The sequence below is a fragment of the Taurulus bubalis genome (genome assembly GCF_910589615.1).
Source record: "Taurulus bubalis genome assembly, chromosome: 17".
Classification (NCBI taxonomy): domain Eukaryota; kingdom Metazoa; phylum Chordata; class Actinopteri; order Perciformes; family Cottidae; genus Taurulus; species Taurulus bubalis.
In genome coordinates this window covers 1,270,906-1,296,733 of record NC_136605.1, presented here as the reverse complement: position 1 = coordinate 1,296,733, position 25,828 = coordinate 1,270,906, and the positions used below count along the sequence as shown (strand labels likewise).

The 25,828-nt window shown below is 42.5% G+C and overlaps 1 protein-coding gene across 1 annotated transcript in view; it reads left to right on the top strand.

The window, feature by feature from the left end:
* The window catches only part of ap2a1 (adaptor related protein complex 2 subunit alpha 1), a gene marked incomplete at its 5' end in the record, with an annotated part of 39,074 nt that overhangs the window by 4,375 nt on the left and 8,871 nt on the right, over window positions 1–25,828 (top strand). Inside the window, 12 exons of the mRNA XM_079232621.1 lie at window positions 5,291–5,484; window positions 5,598–5,727; window positions 7,224–7,325; window positions 7,890–8,149; window positions 9,125–9,293; window positions 13,131–13,268; window positions 14,215–14,397; window positions 14,678–14,775; window positions 14,853–15,084; window positions 15,720–15,908; window positions 16,392–16,546; window positions 18,458–18,520. Coding sequence (XP_079088747.1) covers window positions 5,291–5,484; window positions 5,598–5,727; window positions 7,224–7,325; window positions 7,890–8,149; window positions 9,125–9,293; window positions 13,131–13,268; window positions 14,215–14,397; window positions 14,678–14,775; window positions 14,853–15,084; window positions 15,720–15,908; window positions 16,392–16,546; window positions 18,458–18,520 — 1,913 coding nt within the window. The remainder of the gene's footprint in view (window positions 1–5,290; window positions 5,485–5,597; window positions 5,728–7,223; window positions 7,326–7,889; window positions 8,150–9,124; window positions 9,294–13,130; window positions 13,269–14,214; window positions 14,398–14,677; window positions 14,776–14,852; window positions 15,085–15,719; window positions 15,909–16,391; window positions 16,547–18,457; window positions 18,521–25,828) is intronic.

Here is a 25,828-nt window from a genome sequence, read left to right as displayed (position 1 = left end):
CTTCAGTTCATGCTACGCTACGGCAGTTGGCTAAAGGTCCCGTCAGCAGTGGAAAATCTTGTTGAGTCAACCCGTTCAGTGGAAAGTAACCCTGCTTTAATTAAATGCCTGTTTTCAGAAGCCCAAATGATCTGTAAAAGATGCAGAGTTGAAGTCACCATATGGGATGTGTTCATGATCCAATCCAGGTCAGAAACAAGAAAGCTGCATACTAGAATCGGACCAACTAAACGTATTCATCAGAGGTTCTTGTCTCTATGCTTCACACACACATACTGGGTTACATCGATTTCTTTAGATTGTTCCTAAGCTGTGTGTAGGCCGAGCCAACGTTACATTGAATCTGCAACCAGATCACACACCCATGTTTCCATTGAAGCTTCTCAGAGGGAACTATTCAACCAGAAAAGCTGGATGTGGAGGAACATCCACAGTGCCACCTAAAAGGTTCTACACTGATGGAATTATGTTTGTCCAATAAATCCTGACTGTAGCAAACAAGATCAGCTATTTGGTCTGATTACATTGCACAACAATTCAACATGCTGAGGTTCTGCATTTGCCTTCATAGACCCAAGCTGACTTCAACAGGTAGCTTTCCTGTCTGAAAGGTGCTGAAGAATCTGCCCATGATGCATTGCCTCATTGAGTTGCTGGACAAGCTCTGGTTGTGACCACTAAACTGTTCTCATATTGAAGTGGTTAGAACGACACGTCAAACACGGCTCTGTTGAACCCACCAGAGCCAAGCTGTTGATTCTGAGTTGACAGAAGAAGAGATCGTTGACCTGTGTGTCATCACTCTCACTCACACACACACACACACACACACACACACACACACACACACACACACACACTAGTGTCCTGCTGCTGGAGGCCGGGTTTACACCTCACCCATGTTCCTCTCTTTGTAAATGCATAGCATTAATCATGAGAATGCTTTATAATATTTATTTCATATTGCATTAGACTAGAAAGCATTAATGCTAATCTCCTGATCGCATATTTGACTGAATATTGGTCAATAACAATTGTCAGTAAAACCGTATTTCATACTATTATGGCTGAACTGTGTAACGTCCACTGTTCACATACCTGTGTGTGCTTAAGAGATCCAGACTTAAGGCAGAACAAACAGATGTGGGAAAGAACAAACAAACAGGTGGTACAACTACAAAGATGGAGCCATCTTTGTAGTTGTACCACCTGTTTTGTCGGATGGGACCTCAGCCACTCTTTTCTCTGAAAATACATGTTCAACCAGAGCAGAGTGTGATGCGTTACCCAGCCTGGATGTATGAAGAGATCTTCCACATGACGCGGTCCAGAGAACACGCCTCCCAGCCCTCAATGCAGCTTCTCAGGACTCTCACACCAACAGAAGGAGAATAGCTCTGGGTTTAGTAAGTAAAGTGTATTTATATTGCACTTATCACAGACAAAGGTCACACAGTGCTGTACAAGTCAGGAAAAAACGTGTTAAACCAGATTGACAATAACAAGGCCAAACATTTCAACAGTTAAGAAAGCAAAGTCAAATAACATTGAAAGATGGAGCAGTAGAAACATAATAAAACAAGTATTTAAATAAGAAGAGATAAAAAGCAGATCAGAGCACGTATTCACCAAACGGCAGGTTCTCAGCAGGAGTCTTGGAGGCCTGAGGAACAGTTTGGTGATTGCTGCCCTGTCAGCGTACCGTTCTCCTTACGCTGACGCTGTGGGAAGTGTGCACTCATCACTCCATGAAGGAGGAGATATTCTCCACCCTAATAACTTCAGACCCATATCAATAATCTGTTTTATTGCCAAAGTTGTTGAAAACTGTCAATTGAATTATGTCAGGACCAATAATATTTTAGCTCATATTTCAATCTAGATCTATCTATCAATGTAATCACTCTACAGCTGCTGCTTTTTGGCAAATATACATATTTGTTTTCTGCATCCGATAAAAACAAAGTCAGTTTTTTTTTATTGATCTCACAAAGGTTTTTGGTAGTTGATCAACTATCATGCTATTGGCTTATTTAAGCCGTGTATGGAACAAGAGGGAGAATCTGACTTTTTACCCAGCATAGAGACGGTTCTTCTTCTGCACCACTTCTTTATGCTTCCTGTGAATGACCTCCCATCAATTTGCTCTAACTGCTCAGCTCATTTCTATGCAGATGACGAGGGGATCTACACACCGAAACTTCATTTATCACAAATTCAAACTGTCCTACAATCTGATTGTACCTCCATAGAAAGTGTCTGAATGACTACTTAATAAAACATCATCTTACCACATTGACTTAGGTACAAAACAGAGCCTTGAGGGCAAATCCAATCCGTGAGCTATAACAGAGAATGATGGTGCAGAATTTATCAAAACAAATACTTGGACGGATCTCTTTTTTTCAGACCAAGTAACAGTACTTACGTTTGACTACTGGCTGACACTGAGTACTGATAGGAGTACTTAAAATATCATTACTGTAGCGTATTAAATGTGTTTTATTTATTCCAAAACCAACGTCAGAACGTGTGCCTCTTCGGGGGAGTGCTAACACCGTAAAGACCGTAGCTTCAGCCGTTAAACGGCGCACTGTGCGACTTCCGTTTCAACTCTGTTTTTCGCCTTCAAAATAAAAGCACCTTATCTCAAAACAGGAAACCAGATGCATTTTGCTTATGGCAGACAAACCGTTTCTAACTTTAGAACACATATTGAGTTACTTACAATTACAGCTTTAACAATAACTTTGAAAACATGTTACATTTTCATCAGATGTTCCTCACTTTCCGACTGTAACACATTGATTATGCAACATGATTTTGATATTTAACTGTGTGTTTGTGATACTAACAGAGCAGTGTTTGCAGTAGGGATGTCAATGAACCGTTTCACTGTGCTATCAGTCAAAAGAAGGAACATAAAAACCAGGACTAAGCACTAGTCCACCAGTAACACACTCCCAGCAGGCCGTGGTGGTATTGGGTGGGGTTGTATTGCACATTGAGACTGGAATCTGTATTGATGCATCCACAATACATTGGTAAGAAAAGTAAATATCATCACAAGCGTTTATGTTTTCAACTTATTAACAAGTGTGCAGCACTTTAAATATGATACCAAATGAATGTGAAAGCAGAACAAACACCTCAGCCTCTCTGGCTGTTTCCTGATTTTCTGTGGCGGGCCACTTTCTCAGGAACAGGAAATGTTGAGTAAGCTGAATACTGCTGAGTCAGGATGTGAGTCGAGCTGACTGCTGTACCAACAGAGACAGCAGACTCTGAGAGAGATCTAATTGGCCCTTAGGATAGCGACCGTGAACCAAATGTATTTTAAGGCTTTCAAAATGTTTGACCCTGTGGTTGTCTGAATAAATGGACCCAGGGAAGTTATTGACTCATTTTAAGGCAAACAATCCATGAGAAAGTAAACAGAGTTGCACAGGCAGGTGCCAAGGTCCAGTCCACTCCGTCGCTTCACGTCCTCCCCAAAGCTCAGCGATGAAGAGCGTCTGAGTCCGCCTTGTCTTCTTGGGCTGCGACTAGCTGCTCCAGCGCTCCTTGATCAGTCGCACCATGCCGACCTCCCCACCTTCCACAGCCACAGTTTGGCCCAGAGAGGCGTACATGTGGCCCCTGGGGAGGTGTGTGGTGCTGGTTGAGAGCGTCCCATGAACACACTCAGGAAGGCTCCTCCTGGACTCCAGTGGAGGGTCAGTGCCCTCACCTTTTGTGTTTCTCAGTGAAGTGGTTTTCTTCTTTCCCACAACTGTTTGGATTTCCGTGAATTTCGGATGCCGATAACAAGCCAACCAATAAAATAATGACTTTTGCTCTTGCCATCAAAAGCTTTTTCTCAGATGTCAATGTCATAATTGTGTTTGTACATCACATAACAACATGGAGTTTTTTCCTTCAGATAGTGTCCTCTTTGACAAACCAGGGAAGATTATAAAAGACAAAAACACAAAGTCAGCATCTGGAGAAGTAGTTGAACTACGAGAGAGGGAGCAACCCTTTTCACTTTAAATGTTTAACACCAACAAATATGGAGTTGAGCATTAGATAGAAACAGGTTGTGAAATCTATCTATGTAAATTATTAAGATTATTAAATAATAGTAGTCCAGAATGATGAAGCTCAGCATTCACGCTGGTTCCAATATCAGGCTTCATAGGATGTGATCTCGTTCTATCTTTTCCACACAATCTTGTGGAATATGGAGAGTTGAGTGTTCATCCATCAAAGACTGATGAGCTGGAATGCATGTTGGAGCCCGGTCCGGCTCCAGGTCCCTGGTTGGAGTCCACAACGCTGTCTGTCTGATTCCTCGTGGTCATCATCTACTGGGTGAAGGACAGAACTGTCCTGAAGTAAAACCTTCCTCGTGTTCTGTTTCTGAGCAGTTGATTCAACTTCATGGTCGTTGTGGAGGCTGCAGTTTCTGCTGCTGATGAATTGTGTTTAGTTATATTTAAGTGTTTCTAATATTTGGTCCACCCCATTTGTTAATATTTGTTATTACTACTGTCAATTTAACAAATCCAAGCCATTTTATAGAAGCTGTGCAGTAACTGTATTGTCGTCACTCGACAAATTTGAATCCTTAAGGACTTGAATGTTTTGGCGCCACCTCCTGGTTCATGTGAGATGTTCAGGGATCCAGTCAGCTTGGGCTCAGGATGTAGGGACTGTCTGCTGGGTTAGGGTCGGTCTACTGGTAACCTGTTCAACAGCACTGCAGCGACCACAGTGACGCCTCCAGTCCACAGCGCTCTAAACACGTCGATCAACATTGGACAGGTTCTTACGCTCATGGAAAACCTGGAAAAGTCATGGAGTTTTTAAATCATTAATGTGCTTTTAAAAGAAAGACGCTCAAAATATAAGCAGGCATACATACAGGCGTCAATATAAATGTTTATTCTTTTAATCAAACTATTGTCTCATTCATTTGTGTCATTTAAGGTTTACTGTATGCTTTGTGTTCTCATTGTTAGTTTAAATACTACATTTACACACTTTTTACTGTTTACACCCAGATTTCACTAAATGTTTGTAATGGACATTTGGTTTAAAGTCATGAAAATTTGGTTAAAAGTTATGGAAAAGTCATGGAAATCCATTGGTCAGAATGTGTATGAACCCTGATCTGAACATGATCCCCATCAGGAGGGACCTCGTTAGTTTCAGGCTGCCTGTACGGTCTCCTCATGGACGCTGTGAGGCCTCCACTGGTCTCACTGGTCTCACTGGTCTCACTGCAGTGTGTCTCCTGCTTCTCCAGGGCTACCTGTTCATCTCCGTGCTGGTAAACAGCAACAGTGAGCTGATTCGTCTGATCAACAACGCCATCAAGAATGACCTGTCCAGCCGAAACCCCACCTTCATGTGCCTGGCCCTCCACTGCATCGCCAACGTGGGGAGCCGCGAGATGGCCGAGGCCTTCGCCAGTGAGATCCCCCGCATCCTGGTGGCTGGGTGAGTGGACTTCAAATGAGTGGAAACCATCCCCATGTGTTGTTGTGATGAAGCCAGTTGTCTCTCCTGTGGTTTCCATCCTGTGACTGCAATGTGAATGTGATGCACCACAGCGATACGATGGACAGCGTGAAGCAGTCCGCTGCCCTGTGTCTGCTGCGGCTCTATAAGACCTCTCCTGACCTGGTGCTGATGGGTGAGTGGACATCACGGGTGGTGCACCTGCTCAATGACCAACACATGGTGAGCTCACCGTCCAGACCCCTACACCAAGCATGTAGTTACGTTGTGTGTGTGTGTGTGTGTGTGTGTGCGTGTGCGTGTGCGTCTCACGTTGAGTTGTTAGAGATGGAATGATTTCTGTCATGGGGTTTAGGGTGTGTTTATAACCAGTATTACCTTTGGTTTAGGATGTGTTTATAACCAGTATTACCTTTGGTTTAGGATGTGTTTATAACCAGTGTTACCTTTGGTTTAGGATGTGTTTATAACCAGTGTTACCTTTGGTTTAGGATGTGTTTATAACCAGTGTTACCTTTGGTTTAGGATGTGTTTATAGCCAGTGTTACCTTTGGTTTAGGGCAGGGGTGTCAAACATACGGCCCGCCAGAGGGTCCAGTCTGGCCCCCGGGATAATTGTTAAAATTGCAGGAAAAAAAGAAAGAAAGCTGAGCTGGGTCTCGAACCACTGACCACTGATTGATAAAAGGGCACGCTAGGGCTGTGCGACCGGTATGCCAGTCTCAGTTGTGCGTACGGTATGCCAAAAGGCATGCTGGGTAAATGGCACCGCCCACACAGGAAGACTTTTCTTGTGAAGGAAGAAGTCTTTTCCTGTGCAGCACAGTGGGCGGGCTTTACCCATCATGCCTTTTGGCGATGTCATGTCTTGCACACCCTGAGTCGACTTATATCCGTGAGACGTAAGCAGCTCAGACCGCTGTACACGTATCTGTGACTGTAAACATTAAATGTTGCTGCCGGCTGAAGAATGACAATAGTCGTTACGGCCGCGCATGCGCCACTAGTATCAAGGTATTCCCCTGGGTCCTAAATCCCTCCAGGTTAGCACCCTGTGTACCAATCAAAACAGCTGCTGGCCAGTTGCGAGCGAGTGGTGAATAACGATGGCGGTGACGGTCCTTTTCGACGTCAATAAATTAATGTGTTTATTTGGAAAAAAAAATGCTGTGATATACCGTGAAACCGCCAGAATCTTACAAAATACCTTGATATGAATTTTTGGCCATACCGCCCAGCCCTAGGGCACGCTATACATTGACCCAGAGTCAGAATTCATTAGACCTCTGACATTACTATAAATATTGCTCAACTGCGAGGGAATCTGCAGAGGAGAGCCCAGGCAGGTAAACAGTGGGCTGATGTCTGAATTTTTGGTCTTTATGTTTCTAGTTTATTGTAGAAATACCTTAAAATAGGGTTTATCATCCAAAAACCTTCACCAATGATTTAAACATAGAGAAATATTGTCATTATGTATGCGTTAATATGCTGTGATTTTACTGGTCCGGCCCACTTGAGATCAAATTGGGCAGCATGCGGCCCCTTCACTAACATGAGTTTGACACCCCTGTTTTAGGGTGTGTTTATAACCAGTATTACCTTTTGGTTTAGGGTGTGTTTATAACCAGTATTACCTTTTGGTTTAGAATGTGTTTATAACCAGTATTACCTTTTGGTTTAGGGTGTGTTTATAACCAGTATTACTTTTGGTTTAGGGTGTGGTGACAGCAGCGATCTCTCTGATCACCTGTCTGAGCCAGAAGAATCCGGATGAGTTCAAGACCTGCGTTTCCCTGGCCGTCTCCCGACTCAGCAGGGTGAGTGTGTGTGTGTGTGTGTGTGTGTGTGTGTGTGTGTGTGTGTGTGTGTGTGTGTGTGTGTCTTGAGCAATCGATTTTATGAAGAACTTTGAACAATGATGGACATTCTGAAGAATCCAGTTATTCTTCATCCTGTTCTTTTCTGTCAATGTATTCTCTTGGACCACTCAGATTCTCGTGGTTTGTTTTCGTATTATCACAAAATAGATTTTCTGAGGTGTTTAGATTGTCCCACTTTAATATTGTTTAAAGCATAGATGGCTCTGTTTCATATGACATCCTGAACACTCAAACAAGATCAACGATTATGTGTCAGAGTTCCCATGTGAAGACCACTGCTTATTTCCTTCTTTGCCAACATCAGCGTTTTGAAACAATACCATTTCAAGCCAAATAGAGACACTGTCTGCAAAACATTTGCTAGCTGACTCCATTCCCAGGTTTCTGACAGTGGATACGGTGAATTCTGCTCACTTCCTTTGCAGCTTAAAGCTGCACTTTACCATGACAGTTAAGCTACAGTGTCTTGACTGGCCATAATAAGTTCTGTTGTCTCTCCAGATTGTGTCGTCGGCCTCCACAGATTTACAGGATTATACCTACTACTTTGTCCCTGCACCCTGGCTCTCTTGCAAGCTGCTGCGCCTGCTGCAGTGCTACCCGCCACCAGAAGATGGCGCTGTGAAAGGCCGGCTGGTAGAGTGTCTGGAGACCATCCTCAATAAGGCCCAGGAGCCACCCAAGTCCAAGAAGGTGCAGCACTCCAATGCCAAAAATGCTATCTTGTTTGAGGCTATCTCCCTGATAATCCACTATGACAGGTGAGTATTCTGAGCAGAAGGTGTTCAAATATTTAAAGAAGACCTTGAGCATTATGATGGGCCTTAAAAACCCACCTACTTTTAGGCCCTTTCCTCAAAAATGTCATCCCCAAACTAAAAAGGGTGTATCTCTGCAACCACTAGGGCTATTTTAATAATCAATATGTGAACATTCACTAATCCAAATCATAGCACAATATGTGAACATTCACTAACCCAAATCATAGCACAATATGTGAACGTTCACTAACCCAAATCATAGCACAATATGTGAACATTCACTAACCCAAATCATAGCACAATATGTGAACATTCACTAACCCAAATCATAGCACAATATGTGAACATTCACTAACCCAAATCATAGCACAATATGTGAACATTCACTAACCCAAATCATAGCACAATATGTGAACATTCACTAACCCAAATCATAGCACAATATGTGAACATTCTCTCTGTAAAGGTTGATTTTGATAAAGTGAAGCAGAACAAAGTTAGAGGGTTTAGAACAGAGAACATTCAGCCGAGGACTCCAACATTTGCATTGGGGCACATTTGCGCACATCTGTGACATTTGAATTTTCTCATGTACCAAACCATATATTTCACTTGTATATTACTCATGGTGTTTAATACATCCAAATACTGCAGTTTGGGCTTTTTTTCATAAAACAAGCTGTGATTTACAGTCTGCTCTTGGTTTTTAAAGTTAAAAAAGATTAGGATTGACGTTGATAAAACTGAAATCTTACTTGTTCGTTATGGCGGCTTTTTTAATGCATGTTCACACTTGGATTATTGCATTCATTCAGTATGACTAACCCTTACAAATAAATGTATTTTACTGTCTCAAAAATGTTTGCGTTATTTTGGCCAATGAATTAGTGTGAATTCAAATGTCAGCTGTTCTTCTAACTGGCCTGCACGTCTGGTGACACAGAGTTTGAAGTCCGTCTGGCTTGTGTTCTGCAGTGAGCCCAACCTGCTGGTGCGAGCCTGCAACCAGCTGGGCCAGTTCCTGCAGCACCGAGAGACCAACCTGCGCTACCTGGCTCTGGAGAGCATGTGCACTCTGGCCAGCTCCGAGTTCTCCCACGAAGCCGTGAAGACGCACATCGAGACCGTCATCAACGCCCTCAAGGTGCTGTCTAACGCAGTCTACACATTCCTACCTGTACATTTCCACTTCACAACAATACACTATAGTAGGGACGCTAATTAAAAACAAAACAAATTCTAACTGACTGCCGGCCCTTGTTAACCGACCATTACCTGTTAACTGGCAACAGTACTGCCTTGCTGCCTTGTGAAGCTTCACAAAGGATGACCCGATGCACAAACGGGTCAATCGTCATCTACCGCTAGGTGAGGTAGTGCAAGTCCCCAGCTTTGCCTGTAGTGTTGTGCACACATGCAGCACAGGTGCAGTTAGAACTTTAAAGATCAGATGGCACATTTCAAGGGGTTATTCCTAATCAAAGAATTTCCAACAAGGTTGGTAGTCCCCATAGAAAACATCCAGAGGCAAAAAAAAACAACTCACGAGGATACCAGCAGGTGCATTTCCATATGTCCACGACCAAAGTAAACCAGAGATGAGCCCTGCAGGCTGGTTGATGACCTCACCCCGTGGTGTCTTCCAGTTTGCATAACATCCACCATCAGAGGGCGCTGTAGCCTACATGTTAAAACACATATGTCTCAGTGTCCTAAGCACCAGCAACCAAATCACTTTGACTGCATTGTTTTTCTGTCTGAATGTCCTTGTGTCTATGAACTTGTGTCTATGTATTCCCGCTTTTAAAGAGGAACGTTGGTGATGTTGAAATGAGGTTCTTACCTGGAGGATCTCTCATAATTTCCCCACAAAAACTTAAATAAGATGGCAGCTGGCTGGAGGGAGACATTTGTCCTTTCTAGTGAATATCACAATATGAAAGGTGTTTTCTGGTTGAAGAAGTACAAAGGAGGAAGATAGGTAGACGTAGGCTACTCACTACTAGTCTTTTGAGTGGTTGGCGTACGTCTCCAGTCTGATCTGGTTTCTGAACATGAACACGTAACAGAAGTGCATGTTTAACGGATTTAGCACGACAGTGAGCATCTTACGTCTTTATGCAAGTAAATAAATGGACCACAAAGGTTATCTTGGGGATTTTTGTCCCCCAGCAGTCTAGGTCTATAGCAGCATATCTAGGGGCTGGACCAGGGCAAACCTGAGCCAGCCCTAACTATGAAATAAAAAGATTATAACACAACAACACGGATCCAGAACCAAGACGGCAGCGCCGCTCAGCGTTAATGCTGTCGCACAAGCTTCAGTCTGCTGGGTGTCCTAGCACAGGACGACACACACACAAACACACTACACACCAACACACTAAACGCTAAACACCAACACACTTAACACTAACACACTTAACACTAACACACTGAATACTAACAGACTAAACACCAACACACTGAACACCAACACACTGAACACACTAACACACTGAATACTAACACACTAAACACCAACACACTGAACACTAACACACTAAACACTAACACACTGAATACTAACACACTAAACACCAACACAATGAACACCAACACACTAACACAGTGAATACTAACACTAAACACCAACGCACTGAACACACTAAACACTAACACACTGAATACTAACACACTAAACACCAACACACTGAACACACTAAACACTAACACACTGAATACTAACACACTAAACACCAACACACTGAACACACTGAATACTAACACACTAAACACTAACACACTGAATACTAACACACTAAACACCAACACACTAAACACTAACACACTAAACACCAACACACTAAACACTAACACACTGAATACTAATACACTAAACACTAAGACACTGAACACACTAAACACTAACACACTGAATACTAACACACTAAACACTAACACACTTAACACCAACACACTAAACACTAACACACTTAACACCAACACACTAAACACTAACACACTTAACACACTAACACTGAATACTAACACACTAAACACTAACACACTGAATACTAGCACACTAACACACTGAACACTAACACACTGAATACTAACACACTAACCACTAACACACTAAACACTAACACACTTAACACTAACACACTTAACACCAACACACTGAACACTAACACACTGAATACTAACAGACTAAACACCAACACACTGAACACCAACACACTGAACACACTAAACACTAACACACTGAATGCTAACACACTAAACACCAACACACTAAACACCAACACACTGAACACCAACACACTAACACACTAAACGCTAACACACTAAACACCAACACAGTGAACACTAACACACTGAACACTAACACACTAAACACCAACACAGTGAATACTAACACACTGAACACTAACACACTGAACACTAACACACTAAACACCAACACACTGAATACTAACACACTAAACACCAACACACTGAACACTAACACACTAAACACTAACACACTGAATACTAGCACACTAAACACCAACACAATGAACACCAACACACTGAATACTAGCACACTAAACACCAACACACTGAACACTAACACACTGAATACTAACACACTGAATACTAACACACTAAACACCAACACAATGAACACCAACACACTAACACACTGAATACTAGCACACTAAACACCAACACACTGAACACACTAAACACTAACACACTGAATACTAACACACTCAACACCAACACACTGAACACACTAAACACTAACACACTGAATACTAACACACTAAACACCAACACACTGAATACTAACACACTAAACACCAACACACTGAACACACTAAACACTAACACACTGAATACTAACACACTGAACACACTAAACACTAACACACTGAATACTAACACAGTAAACACTAACACACTGAACACACTAAACACTAACACACTGAATACTAACACACTAAACACTAACACACTTAACACTAACACACTTAACACTAACACACTTAACACCAACACACTAAACACTAACATACTAAACACTAACACACTGAATACTAACACACTAAACACCAACACACTGAATACCAACACACTAAACACCAACACACTAAACACTAACACACTGAATACTAACACACTTAACACACTAAACACACTAAAAACCAACACACTAAACACTAACATACTAAACACTAACACACTGAATACTAGCACACTAAACACCAACACACTGAATACCAACACACTAAACACCAACACACTAAACACCAACACACTAAATACTAACACACTGAATACTAGCACACTAACACACTGAATACTAACACACTAAACACCAACACACTGAACACACTGAACACTAACACACTGAACACTAACACACTGAACACCAACACACTGAACACCAACACACTGAACACCAACACACTGAACACCAACACACTACACACCAACACACTAACACACTAAACACCAAGACACTAACACACTAAGCACTAAACACCAACACGCTAACACTAACACACTAAAAGTAAACATTGACGATCTGCCATGAGAGAAGTCGCGTGACTTTTGCGAAGCTTCTTTTAACTGATTATCTGACGTTTGTATTTCTGGTTAAATGGTTAACTCTGTGTATGTATACTGTCAGAAGCAATGCACACACAGCTTGTGTGTAAGTCTGTCTCTAGCTGGTTGTGTGTAGGTCTGTCTCCAACTGGTTGTGTGTAGGTCTGTCTCCAACTGGTTGTGTGTAGGTCTGTCTCTAACTGGTTGTGTGTAGGTCTGTCTCTAACTGGTTGTGTGTAGGTCTGTCTCTAACTGGTTGTGTGTAGGTCTGTCTCTAACTGGTTGTGTGTAGGTCTGTCTCTAACTGGTTGTGTGTAGGTCTGTCTCTAACTGGTTGTGTGTAGGTCTGTCTCTAACTGGTTGTGTGTAGGTCTGTCTCTAACTGGTTGTGTGTATGTCTCAGACGGAGAGGGACGTGAGTGTCCGGCAGCGGGCCGCTGACCTGCTGTACGCCATGTGTGATCGCAGCAACGCCAAGCAGATCGTAGCCGAGATGCTCAGCTACCTGGAGACGGCCGACTACTCCATCAGAGAGGAGATGGTGCGTGGGAGAGTGTGCCAAGCAACACTTTGTTCTCTTTTTCCATTAATTCAATTCAATTCAGTTTATTTTATATAGCCCAACATCACAAATACAAGTTTGCCTCGGAGGGCTTTACAATCTGTACACATGACATCCCTGTCCCGGGACCTCACATCGGATCAGGAAAAACTCCCCCAAAAAGATAGTAAAAACCCTTTCACAGGGAAAAAAAGGGGAAGAAACCTGAGGGAGAGCAACAGAGGAGGATCCCTCTCCCCGGATGGACAGAAGCAATAGATGTCATGTGGCCAGAATGAATAACGTAACGGAGTTACAGCACATTCAATGAATGTGACATCAATTATTCATATAATGAGTAGTATGCATGGTCCATGATCCAGATAGCCACGACCCATTAAGCAGAAGGAGGTAGAGAGGAGGGGCATCCCAGGGGCAGTGGGAGGAGAAAGCAGGGCCATGGCAGCTAGCAGGACGGCTCCAGGCCAGTTGCATCAGCAGGGCCATGGTTGCATCAGCAGGGCCATGGTTGCATCAGCAGGGCTAGGTTCTAGGCAGCCACGAATCCATGGAAAAAGAAAGTAGAGTTAGTTATATGCATTGAAGAGACAATCATTTATCCAGAAGGAGAGAAAGGAGAGGTGAAGAGGAGGAGAGGAGGAGCAAAAAGAGGAAGAGAAGGAAAGGAGGAGCTCAGTGTATCCTAAAATGTCCCCCAGCAGTCTAGGCCTATAGCAGCATATCTAGGGGCTGGACCAGGGCAAATCTGAGCCAGCCCTAACTATAAGCCTGAAACAGCCCTAACTATAAGCCTGAAACAGCCCTAACTATACGCGCCATCAAAGAGGAAAGTCTTAAGTCTACTCTTAAAATGAATTGAATTGAATTGAATTGAATTGAATTCCAACCGATGGAGCGGTGATCTGTGGTGGCGTTCCTCCTTCAGGTGCTGAAAGTGGCCATACTGGCAGAGAAGTATGCCGTGGATTACTCCTGGTACGTGGACACCATTCTTAACCTCATCCGCATCGCTGGCGACTACGTCAGCGAGGAGGTGTGGTACCGCGTCATTCAGATCGTCATCAACCGAGACGACGTGCAGGGCTACGCCGCCAAGACGGTCTTTGAGGTACCGCTGATGTTCAGGAGCTGGGCGCTATGTCAGCGTTCCTCATTACCGGCTCTCCTCCTGCAACAATGTATCATTATGAGACATTATTTACCTTGTTAATGTGAACTCATTGAATGCCCTGAGTTTCTTCAATAAGGTGGTAGGATTGTAATCTTCATGCTACAGAAACATTCCTCGGTGTAGTGCTTGCATCGTGGCATGTATGAAACATACAATGTGTGGTTCAGCAGGGTTGTTGTCATGAGAAAACAGGAAGTTGAATCCTCGTCTCTTGCAGGCCCTGCAGGCCCCGGCCTGCCATGAGAACATGGTGAAGGTTGGAGGCTACATTCTGGGGGAGTTTGGTAACCTCATTGCTGGTGACCCTCGCTCCAGGTCAGTTGGGTTTTAATCGCCGGCTCCAAGTTGAGTGTTGACAGGATCAATAGTAACGTTGCGGTCCTTTCACGCAGCCCCCTGGTCCAGTTCAACCTCCTCCACTCCAAGTTCCACCTGTGCTCCGTGCCGACCCGCGCCCTGCTGCTGTCGGCTTACATCAAGTTCATCAACCTGTTCCCAGAGACCAAGGCCACCATCCAGGAGGTGCTGCGCTGCGACAGCCAGATCCGCAACTCTGATGTGGAGCTGCAGCAGCGGGCCGTCGAGTACCTGAAGCTTTCTTCCATCGCTAGCACTGACGTCCTGGTGAGTCCTGATGACCCTGCAGGGTTCATACGCTCATGGTAGAGTCATGGAGTTTAAATGGTTATTTCCAGTCCTGGAAAAGTCCTTGAAAAAAATAAAATCCCAAAAGTTTAGTAAAAGTCATGTAAATGTGTTATATTCATGTGTTCATGTCGTTCATTTGCGCTGAGTTTGAAATAATGAATATGCTTTTAAAAGAAAGACTCAAAATGTAAGCAGGCATCTATATAAATGTTTATTCTTTTAATCAAACTATTGTCTCATTCATTTGTGTCATTTAAGGTTTACTGTATGCTTTGTGTTCTCATTGTTAGTTTAAATACTACATTTACTCACTTTTTACTGTTTACACCCAGACTTCACTAAATGTTTGTAACGGACATTTGGTTTAAAGTCATGGAAAAATCATGAACTGCATTGGTCACAATGTGTGTGAACCCTGCCTGTTGTTGATGACTAAACTAAACTGAACTCGGCTCCACTCAGAATGATGCAATAGACGGTTTTTCTAACAACAGAATTGCATTGCAGGTCCATGTTTACTGCAACATGAAATTAACAGGATACATTCTGAATGTTTGTGTTAACGACTGAAAGGTTCTATATCGACACGTGGCTGTCCTCTCTGTTCTCAGGCCACTGTTCTGGAGGAGATGCCTCCCTTCCCAGAAAGGGAGTCGTCCATCTTGGCCAAGCTGAAGAAGAAGAAAGGGCCCGGCTCCGTGGTGGTGACGGACCTGGACGACAGCAAGCGGGAGGGCGGGGAGTTAAATGGAGGGGCCGACAGGGGGCCGGACTCAGCAGCCATGGCGGCCTCCAACGCAGTAAGTATGCTGCCCTTTATGTTTATAGTGTGACTGTGACTTAGTGATGGCTGTCCTTCAATCAGAGGATTGGCGGTTCGATCCCCACTTGTACTTTCTTTTTTTTAAACCCCAAACTGTTCCTGCGGTGTGTGGATGTTTAAATAGAACCTTCATGGTAGCTCCTCCCACCAGTGTGAATGTTAGTTAGTCCTGATGGACAGGTGGTACCTTCATGGTAGCTCCTCCCACCAGTGTGAATGTTAGTTAGTCCTGATGGACAGGTGGTACCTTCATGGTAGCTCCTCCCATCAGTGTGAATGTTAGTTGGTCCTGATGGACAGGTGGTGCCTTCATGGTAGCTCCTCCCACCAGTGTGTGAATGGGTGAATGATGACATGTAGACTAGAAAAGAGAAATACATGTACAGTCCATTTCCACCAGCAGCTGTACCAAACGTACTTCCTTGTCTTGGCCGTGCTGCAAGTCTCCTTTGTCTTCCAGTCCACCCCGTCACCGTCTGCAGACCTACTAGGGATCCGTTCAGCGGCTCCTCTTGGCGCTGCCCCAGCCGGTGCCGGCAGCCTCTTGGTGGACGTGTTCTCTGAGGCCGGGCCGGCTGCGTCCTCTGCTGCTGTGAACGACGACGGCTTCCTCAGGTGAAACATCATCTCTTGATATGCAGACGTAGAATCCATGTGAGCCAAAGTCCAGTATGACGCGCTACAGCTCGCTGAGAGGAGTGTCTGAGGAGAGAGGCTGTGTGCTTGAGACCAGCCAGGTCACCAGCAGGTGATCTAGCCGGGACAATGAGCTTTCTCCCCCCGACAATTACATAGACCAGCTTCTCGTCTCCATGACGTTTAAAACCCAGCTGACTGAAAACACGCCTGTCACACTTCAAAGTATAACGTGTAGTCACGTCGTCGGCTGTTGTTAATAAATTCCGCCGTTCCTGAGAACAAAGTCGTTCTTGGTAAGAACACGATGGTGTCTCGTGAGCCGGCCCTCAGTCCAGCTCCACTGCTGTGGGCTGGCTGCTCTGTGATGAAGCCAGGTGTGTGAGCTCTAAAGAGAGAGACTTGGAGCCTCTGCAGGCCGAGCAGCGCCAACGCAGCCTGTTGGACCTGGAATGAGACGGGTGGAGGTGAAGTACTGATGATTTCAGAATCAGCTTGATTGAAGAACATAAATGTATTTCTTTCTCCTTTTTTCAATCCATCTCCCAAAACCAATGTAGGAGTGTGAACACACACACAAGTTAACTAAAACAAAGTCACAACACGTATAATAAAACCCAATAAAACACAGAGTACCTTGTTCCCGGTCCAGCGAGGTGCTCGGCCGTTCCTACTTTGTCTTTTCTACTTCAGACACGTTACCTTCATTACACACGTCATTTTAATAACCTGCTTCACGTTACTAAACTTACATATACTTCAAAATAAAAGGCTGCAAGAAAGTCAGGAAAGAAGCTCTTCAGGGTCCGTTGCAGGCGGGACACTTCTTATTGGGTGGGGGTAACACCCCACACGGGGTCCAAAATCAGAAGAATATGAAGGAAAAGACGCTGACTGTTCAAAAAGTGTCTCTCATACTGGATTGGGCTGAACTGGTCTGGGACTGTAAAGGAGATGAATGATGATGAATGTGATGTGCTGTTGTTTCCTGTCTCAATGTGTGGTTGTAGTCACAGTTGTGGTGTTTGTGGTGTGTTTGCGTTGTTGGACTACTATGCAGCTTGTAATGTGTCAGTGTTGGCTCTCTGTCTTTGCTCTCTTTGTCTTATGCGGACCTGTCAACCTGAAGACACTCATCAGATACCAGATGTTACTTTTAAAAATGTGATGACTGTGTGTTCCTGTGGCAGTGCTGGCCAGAAGCAAACTGGTTTTAGGCTCATTGTTTATGTCAGTGTTTAGGTTTGATCGGTCAAGTTGATGCTTCAAGGTATTTTGTAGTAGTTATTAATGATAATAAGTGTGTTTATGAAGCACCTTTTTAAATACAGAGTTTACAAAGTGCTTTTACACACAGAGCAGGATGCAAGGTGATATGATAGCAGGAAGCCAAAGTCCATAGCTCCCCTGGTAGCTAACGCTATACATGGCTTAACTATCTATAGGAAGAGCATTAGTAATTCCATTTGAGACTCTTACTGCCTTGCTCTCCGTCTTTCCCACAGCTGCATCATAGAAGTGTGTTAGTACAGCACTAGTTAGGAGAAAAAGTATCTGTGGGCAGTGGAGCTGACTCAGAGTAACTGTGTGCGTGTGCGTGTGCGTGCGTAAGCTGTCCAGTTCCACATGACACAGGAAATGGGTCACTCTTCATGGTTGGCAGGTCCGCTACACTTGTGTGTTCTTTTTATCTTGCTGTGTTTGTGACTGTCTTTTGTCTGTTTCTCTCTTTCCCTTCTCTGTGTGTGTGTGTGTGTGTGTGTGTGTGTGTGTGTGTGTGTGTGTGTGTGTGTGTGTGTGTGTGTGTGTGTGTGTGTGTGCGCCTGCGTGTGTGTGTGTGTGTGTCTGCATGTGTGTGTCCTGTCTTCAACCGTGATTGGACATTGACAGAGATCTGGACCCGCCCACCGAGACCTCTGATTCCCTATTGGTGGAGGGCTCTGGTGACTCTGAGTAAGGGCCCAGTAGAAACTACAGCTGTAGAACAATGCAACATGTAGTAGAACAATGCAACATGTAATAGAACAATGCAACATGACACATGTAGTAGAACAATGCAACATGTAATAGAACAATGCAACATGTAATAGAACAATGCAACATGACACGTGTAGTAGAACAATGCAACATGTAGTAGAACAATGCAACATGACACGTGTAGTAGAACAATGCAACATGACACGTGTAGTAGAACAATGCAACATGTAGTAGAACAATGCAACATGACACGTGTAGTAGAACAATGCAACATGTAATAGAACAATGCAACATGACACGTGTAGTAGAACAATGCAACATGTAGTAGAACAATGCAACATGACACGTGTAGTAGAACAATGCAACATGACACGTGTAGTAGAACAATGCAACATGTAGTAGAACAATGCAACATGACACGTGTAGTAGAACAATGCAACATGTAATAGAACAATGCAACATGACACATGTAGTAGAACAATGCAACATGTAATAGAACAATGCAACATGACACGTGTAGTAGAACAATGCAACATGACACATATAGTAGAACAATGCAACATGACACATGTAGTAGAACAATGCAACATGACACATGTAGTAGAACAATGCAACATGTAGTAGAACAATGCAACATGACACGTGTAGTAGAACAATGCAACATGACACGTGTAGTAGAACAATGCAACATGTAGTAGAACAATGCAACATGACACGTGTAGTAGAACAATGCAACATGTAATAGAACAATGCAACATGACACATGTAGTAGAACAATGCAACATGTAATAGAACAATGCAACATGACACATGTAGCTAGAACAATGCAACATGTAGTAGAACAATGCAACATGACACGTGTAGTAGAACAATGCAACATGACACATATAGTAGAACAATGCAACATGACACATGTAGTAGAACAATGCAACATGACACATGTAGTAGAACAATGCAACATGTAATAGAACAATGCAACATGTAATAGAACAATGCAACATGACACGTGTAGTAGAACAATGCAACATGTAGTAGAACAATGCAACATGACACGTGTAGTAGAACAATGCAACATGACACGTGTAGTAGAACAATGCAACATGTAGTAGAACAATGCAACATGACACGTGTAGTAGAACAATGCAACATGTAATAGAACAATGCAACATGACACGTGTAGTAGAACAATGCAACATGTAGTAGAACAATGCAACATGACACGTGTAGTAGAACAATGCAACATGACACGTGTAGTAGAACAATGCAACATGTAGTAGAACAATGCAACATGACACGTGTAGTAGAACAATGCAACATGTAATAGAACAATGCAACATGACACATGTAGTAGAACAATGCAACATGTAATAGAACAATGCAACATGACACGTGTAGTAGAACAATGCAACATGACACATATAGTAGAACAATGCAACATGACACATGTAGTAGAACAATGCAACATGACACATGTAGTAGAACAATGCAACATGTAGTAGAACAATGCAACATGACACGTGTAGTAGAACAATGCAACATGACACGTGTAGTAGAACAATGCAACATGTAGTAGAACAATGCAACATGACACGTGTAGTAGAACAATGCAACATGTAATAGAACAATGCAACATGACACATGTAGTAGAACAATGCAACATGTAATAGAACAATGCAACATGACACATGTAGCTAGAACAATGCAACATGTAGTAGAACAATGCAACATGACACGTGTAGTAGAACAATGCAACATGACACATATAGTAGAACAATGCAACATGACACATGTAGTAGAACAATGCAACATGACACATGTAGTAGAACAATGCAACATGACACGTGTAGTAGAACAATGCAACATGACACATGTAGTAGAACAATGCAACATGACACATGTAGTAGAACAATGCAACATGACACATGTAGTAGAACAATGCAACATGACACATGTAGTAGAACAATGCAATATGACACATGTAGTAGAACAATGCAACATGACACATGTAGTAGAACAATGCAACATGACACATGTAGTAGAACAATGCAACATGACACATGTAGTAGAACAATGCAACATGACACGTGTAGTAGAACAATGCAACATGACACGTGTAGTTGAACAATGCAACATGACACATGTAGTAGAACAATGCAACATGACACATGCAGTAGAACAATGCAATATGACACATGTAGTAGAACAATGCAACATGACACATGTAGTAGAACAATGCAACATGACACATGTAGTAGAACAATGCAACATGACACATGTAGTAGAACAATGCAACATGACACATGTAGTAGAACAATGCAACATGTAGTAGAACAATGCAACATGACACATGTAGTAGAACAATGCAATATGACACATGTATTAGAACAATGCAACATGACACATGTAGTAGAACAATGCAACATGACACATGTATTAGAACAATGCAACATGACACGTGTAGTAGAACAATGCAACATGACACATGTAGTAGAACAATGCAATATGACACATGTAGTAGAACAATGCAACATGACACATGTAGTAGAACAATGCAACATGACATGTGTAGTAGAACAATGCAACATGTAGTAGAACAATGCAACATGACACATGTAGTAGAACAATGCAACATGACATGTGTAGTAGAACAATGCAACATGACACGTGTAGTAGAACAATGCAACATGACATGTGTAGTAGAACAATGCAACATGACACATGTAGTAGAACAATGCAACATGACACATGTAGTAGAACAATGCAACATGACACATGTAGTAGAACAATGCAACATGTAGTAGAACAATGCAACATGACACATGTAGTAGAACAATGCAACATGACACATGTAGTAGAACAATGCAACATGTAGTAGAACAATGCAACATGACACATGTAGTAGAACAATGCAACATGACACATGTATTAGAACAATGCAACATGACACATGTAGTAGAACAATGCAACATGACACATGTATTAGAACAATGCAACATGACACGTGTAGTAGAACAATGCAACATGACACATGTAGTAGAACAATGCAATATGACACATGTAGTAGAACAATGCAACATGACACATGTAGTAGAACAATGCAACATATAGTAGAACAATGCAACATGACACATGTAGTAGAACAATGCAATATGACACATGTAGTAGAACAATGCAATATGACACATGTAGTAGAACAATGCAACATGACACATGTAGCTAGAACAATGCAACATGTAGTAGAACAATGCAACATGACACGTGTAGTAGAACAATGCAACATGACACATGTAGTAGAACAATGCAACATGACACATGTAGTAGAACAATGCAACATGACACATGTAGTAGAACAATGCAACATGACACATGTAGTAAAACAATGCAACATGACACATGTAGTAGAACAATGCAACATGACACGTGTAATAGAACAATGCAACATGACACATGTAGTAGAACAATGCAACATGACACGTGTATTAGAACAATGCAACATGTAGTAGAACAATGCAACATGACACATGTAGTAGAACAATGCAACATGACACATGTAGTAGAACAATGCAACATGACACGTGTATTAGAACAATGCAACATGTAGTAGAACAATGCAACATGACACATGTAGTAGAACAATGCAACATGACACATGTAGTAGAACAATGCAACATGACACATGTAGTAGAACAATGCAACATGACACATGTAGTAGAACAATGCAACATGACACGTGTATTAGAACAATGCAACATGTAGTAGAACAATGCAACATGACACGTGTAGTAGAACAATGCAACATGACATGTGTAGTAGAACAATGCAACATGACACGTGTAGTAGAACAATGCAACATGTATTAGAACAATGCAACATGACATGTGTAGTAGAACAATGCAACATGACACGTGTAGTAGAACAATCAGACATGAAAATCCCTCACCTTTCGGCGAAATTCGCCGTTTTGAAACCAAAATAGGTAACCTACGTGAATGGTGTAGATCCGAAGAGTTTTTGTTTTTGGGAGGGGGGGGGGGGTGTCAACCGTCCGCCGTTTCTGAGATTGGAGTGGGACACAGAAAAAAACTGAGGTGGTGATCATCTTAGCAATAGAAGACCTTTGACGTGTCAAGTCTTGGCCAATCAGCGTTAAGATGTCTACAGCGCTTCATTTCCCTCCCACCAGCTTTTTAATGGCAAAGTAGTCAGCTAGCTAACGTTGTTGGAGAGACAGCGAGTGAGATTACTGGCAGCGGAGAGTCCGTGGCAGCGTGTGACGTCAGACAGGAGAGCGGCGAGTCAGTTCTACCTACCGACACCTCACTACATATAAGTTCTACCTACCGACACCTCACTACATATAAGTTCTACCTACGACACCTGACTACATATAAGTTCTACCTACGACACCTCACTACATATAAGTTCTACCTACCGACACCTCACTACATATAAGTTCTACCTACGACACCTCACTACATATAAGTTCTACCTACGACACCTCACTACATATAAGTTCTACCTACCGACACTTCACTACATATAAGTTCTACCTACCGACACCTCACTACATATAAGTTCTACCTACGACACTTCACTACATATAAGTTCTACCACCGACACCTCACTACATATAAGTTCTACTACCGACACCTCACTACATATAAGTTCTACTACCGACACCTCACTACATATAAGTTCTACCTACGACACCTCACTACATATAAGTTCTACCTACCGACACCTCACTACATATAAGTTCTACCTACGACACCTCACTACATATAAGTTCTACCACCGACACCTCACTACATATAAGTTCTACTACCGACACCTCACTACATATAAGTTCTACCACCGACACCTCACTATATATCAGTTCTACCTACGACACCTCACTACATATAAGTTCTACCACCGACACCTCACTACATATCAGTTCTACCTACGACACCTCACTACATATAAGTTCTACCTACGACACCTCACTACATATAAGTTCTACCTACGACACCTGACTACATATAAGTTCTACCTACCGACACTTCACTACTTATAAGTTCTACCTACGACACCTGACTACATATAAGTTCTACCTACCGACACTTCACTACATATAAGTTCTACCTACCGACACTTCACTACATATAAGTTCTACCTACGACACCTCACTACATATAAGTTCTATCTACGACACCTCACTAAATATAAGTTCTACTACCGACACTTCACTACATATAAGTTCTACCTACCGACACCTCACTACATATAAGTTCTACCTACGACACCTCACTACATATAAGTTCTACCTACGACACCTCACTACATATAAGTTCTACCTACCGACACTTCACTACATATAAGTTCTACCTACGACACCTCACTACATATAAGTTCTACCTACCGACACCTCACTACATATAAGTTCTACCTACGACACCTCACTACATATAAGTTCTACCTACCGACACTTCACTACATATAAGTTCTACCTACGACACCTCACTACATATAAGTTCTACCTACGACACCTCACTACATATAAGTTCTACCTACGACACCTCACTACATATAAGTTCTACCTACGACACCTCACTACATATAAGTTCTACCTACCGACACCTCACTACATATAAGTTCTACCTACGACACTTCACTACATATAAGTTCTACCACCGACACCTCACTACATATAAGTTCTACTACCGACACCTCACTACATATAAGTTCTACTACCGACACCTCACTACATATAAGTTCTACCTACGACACTTCACTACATATAAGTTCTACCACCGACACCTCACTACATATAAGTTCTACTACCGACACCTCACTACATATAAGTTCTACTACCGACACCTCACTACATATAAGTTCTACCTACGACACCTCACTACATATAAGTTCTACCTACGACACTTCACTACATATAAGTTCTACCTACGACACCTCACTACATATAAGTTCTACCTACGACACCTCACTACATATAAGTTCTACCTACCGACACCTCACTACATATAAGTTCTACCTACGACACCTGACTACATATAAGTTCTACCTACGACACCTCACTACATATAAGTTCTACCTACGACACTTCACTACATATCAGTTCTACTACCGACACCTCACTACATATAAGTTCTACCTACGACACCTCACTACATATAAGTTCTACCTACGACACCTCACTACATATAAGTTCTACTACCGACACCTCACTACATATCAGTTCTACCTACGACACTTCACTACATATAAGTTCTACCACCGACACCTCACTACATATAAGTTCTACCTACGACACCTCACTACATATAAGTTCTACCTACGACACTTCACTACATATAAGTTCTACCTACGACACCTCACTACATATAAGTTCTACCTACGACACCTCACTACATATAAGTTCTACCTACCGACACCTCACTACATATCAGTTCTACTACCGACACCTCACTACATATAAGTTCTACCTACGACACTTCACTACATATAAGTTCTACCTACGACACCTCACTACATATAAGTTCTACCTACGACACCTCACTACATATAAGTTCTACCTACGACACCTCACTACATATAAGTTCTACCTACGACACTTCACTACATATAAGTTCTACCTACGACACCTCACTACATATAAGTTCTACCTACGACACCTCACTACATATAAGTTCTACCTACCGACACCTCACTACATATAAGTTCTACCTACGACACCTGACTACATATAAGTTCTACCTACGACACTTCACTACATATAAGTTCTACCTACGACACCTCACTACATATAAGTTCTACCTACGACACCTCACTACATATAAGTTCTACCTACCGACACCTCACTACATATAAGTTCTACTACCGACACCTCACTACATATAAGTTCTACCTACGACACCTCACTACATATAAGTTCTACCTACCGACACCTCACTACATATAAGTTCTACCTACGACACCTCACTACATATAAGTTCTACCTACGACACCTCACTACATATCAGTTCTACTACCGACACCTCACTACATATAAGTTCTACCTACGACACCTCACTACATATAAGTTCTACCTACCGACACCTCACTACATATAAGTTCTACCTACCGACACCTCACTACATATAAGTTCTACCTACGACACCTCACTACATATAAGTTCTACCTACGACACCTCACTACATATAAGTTCTACCTACCGACACCTCACTACATATAAGTTCTACCTACGACACCTCACTACATATAAGTTCTACCTACGACACCTCACTA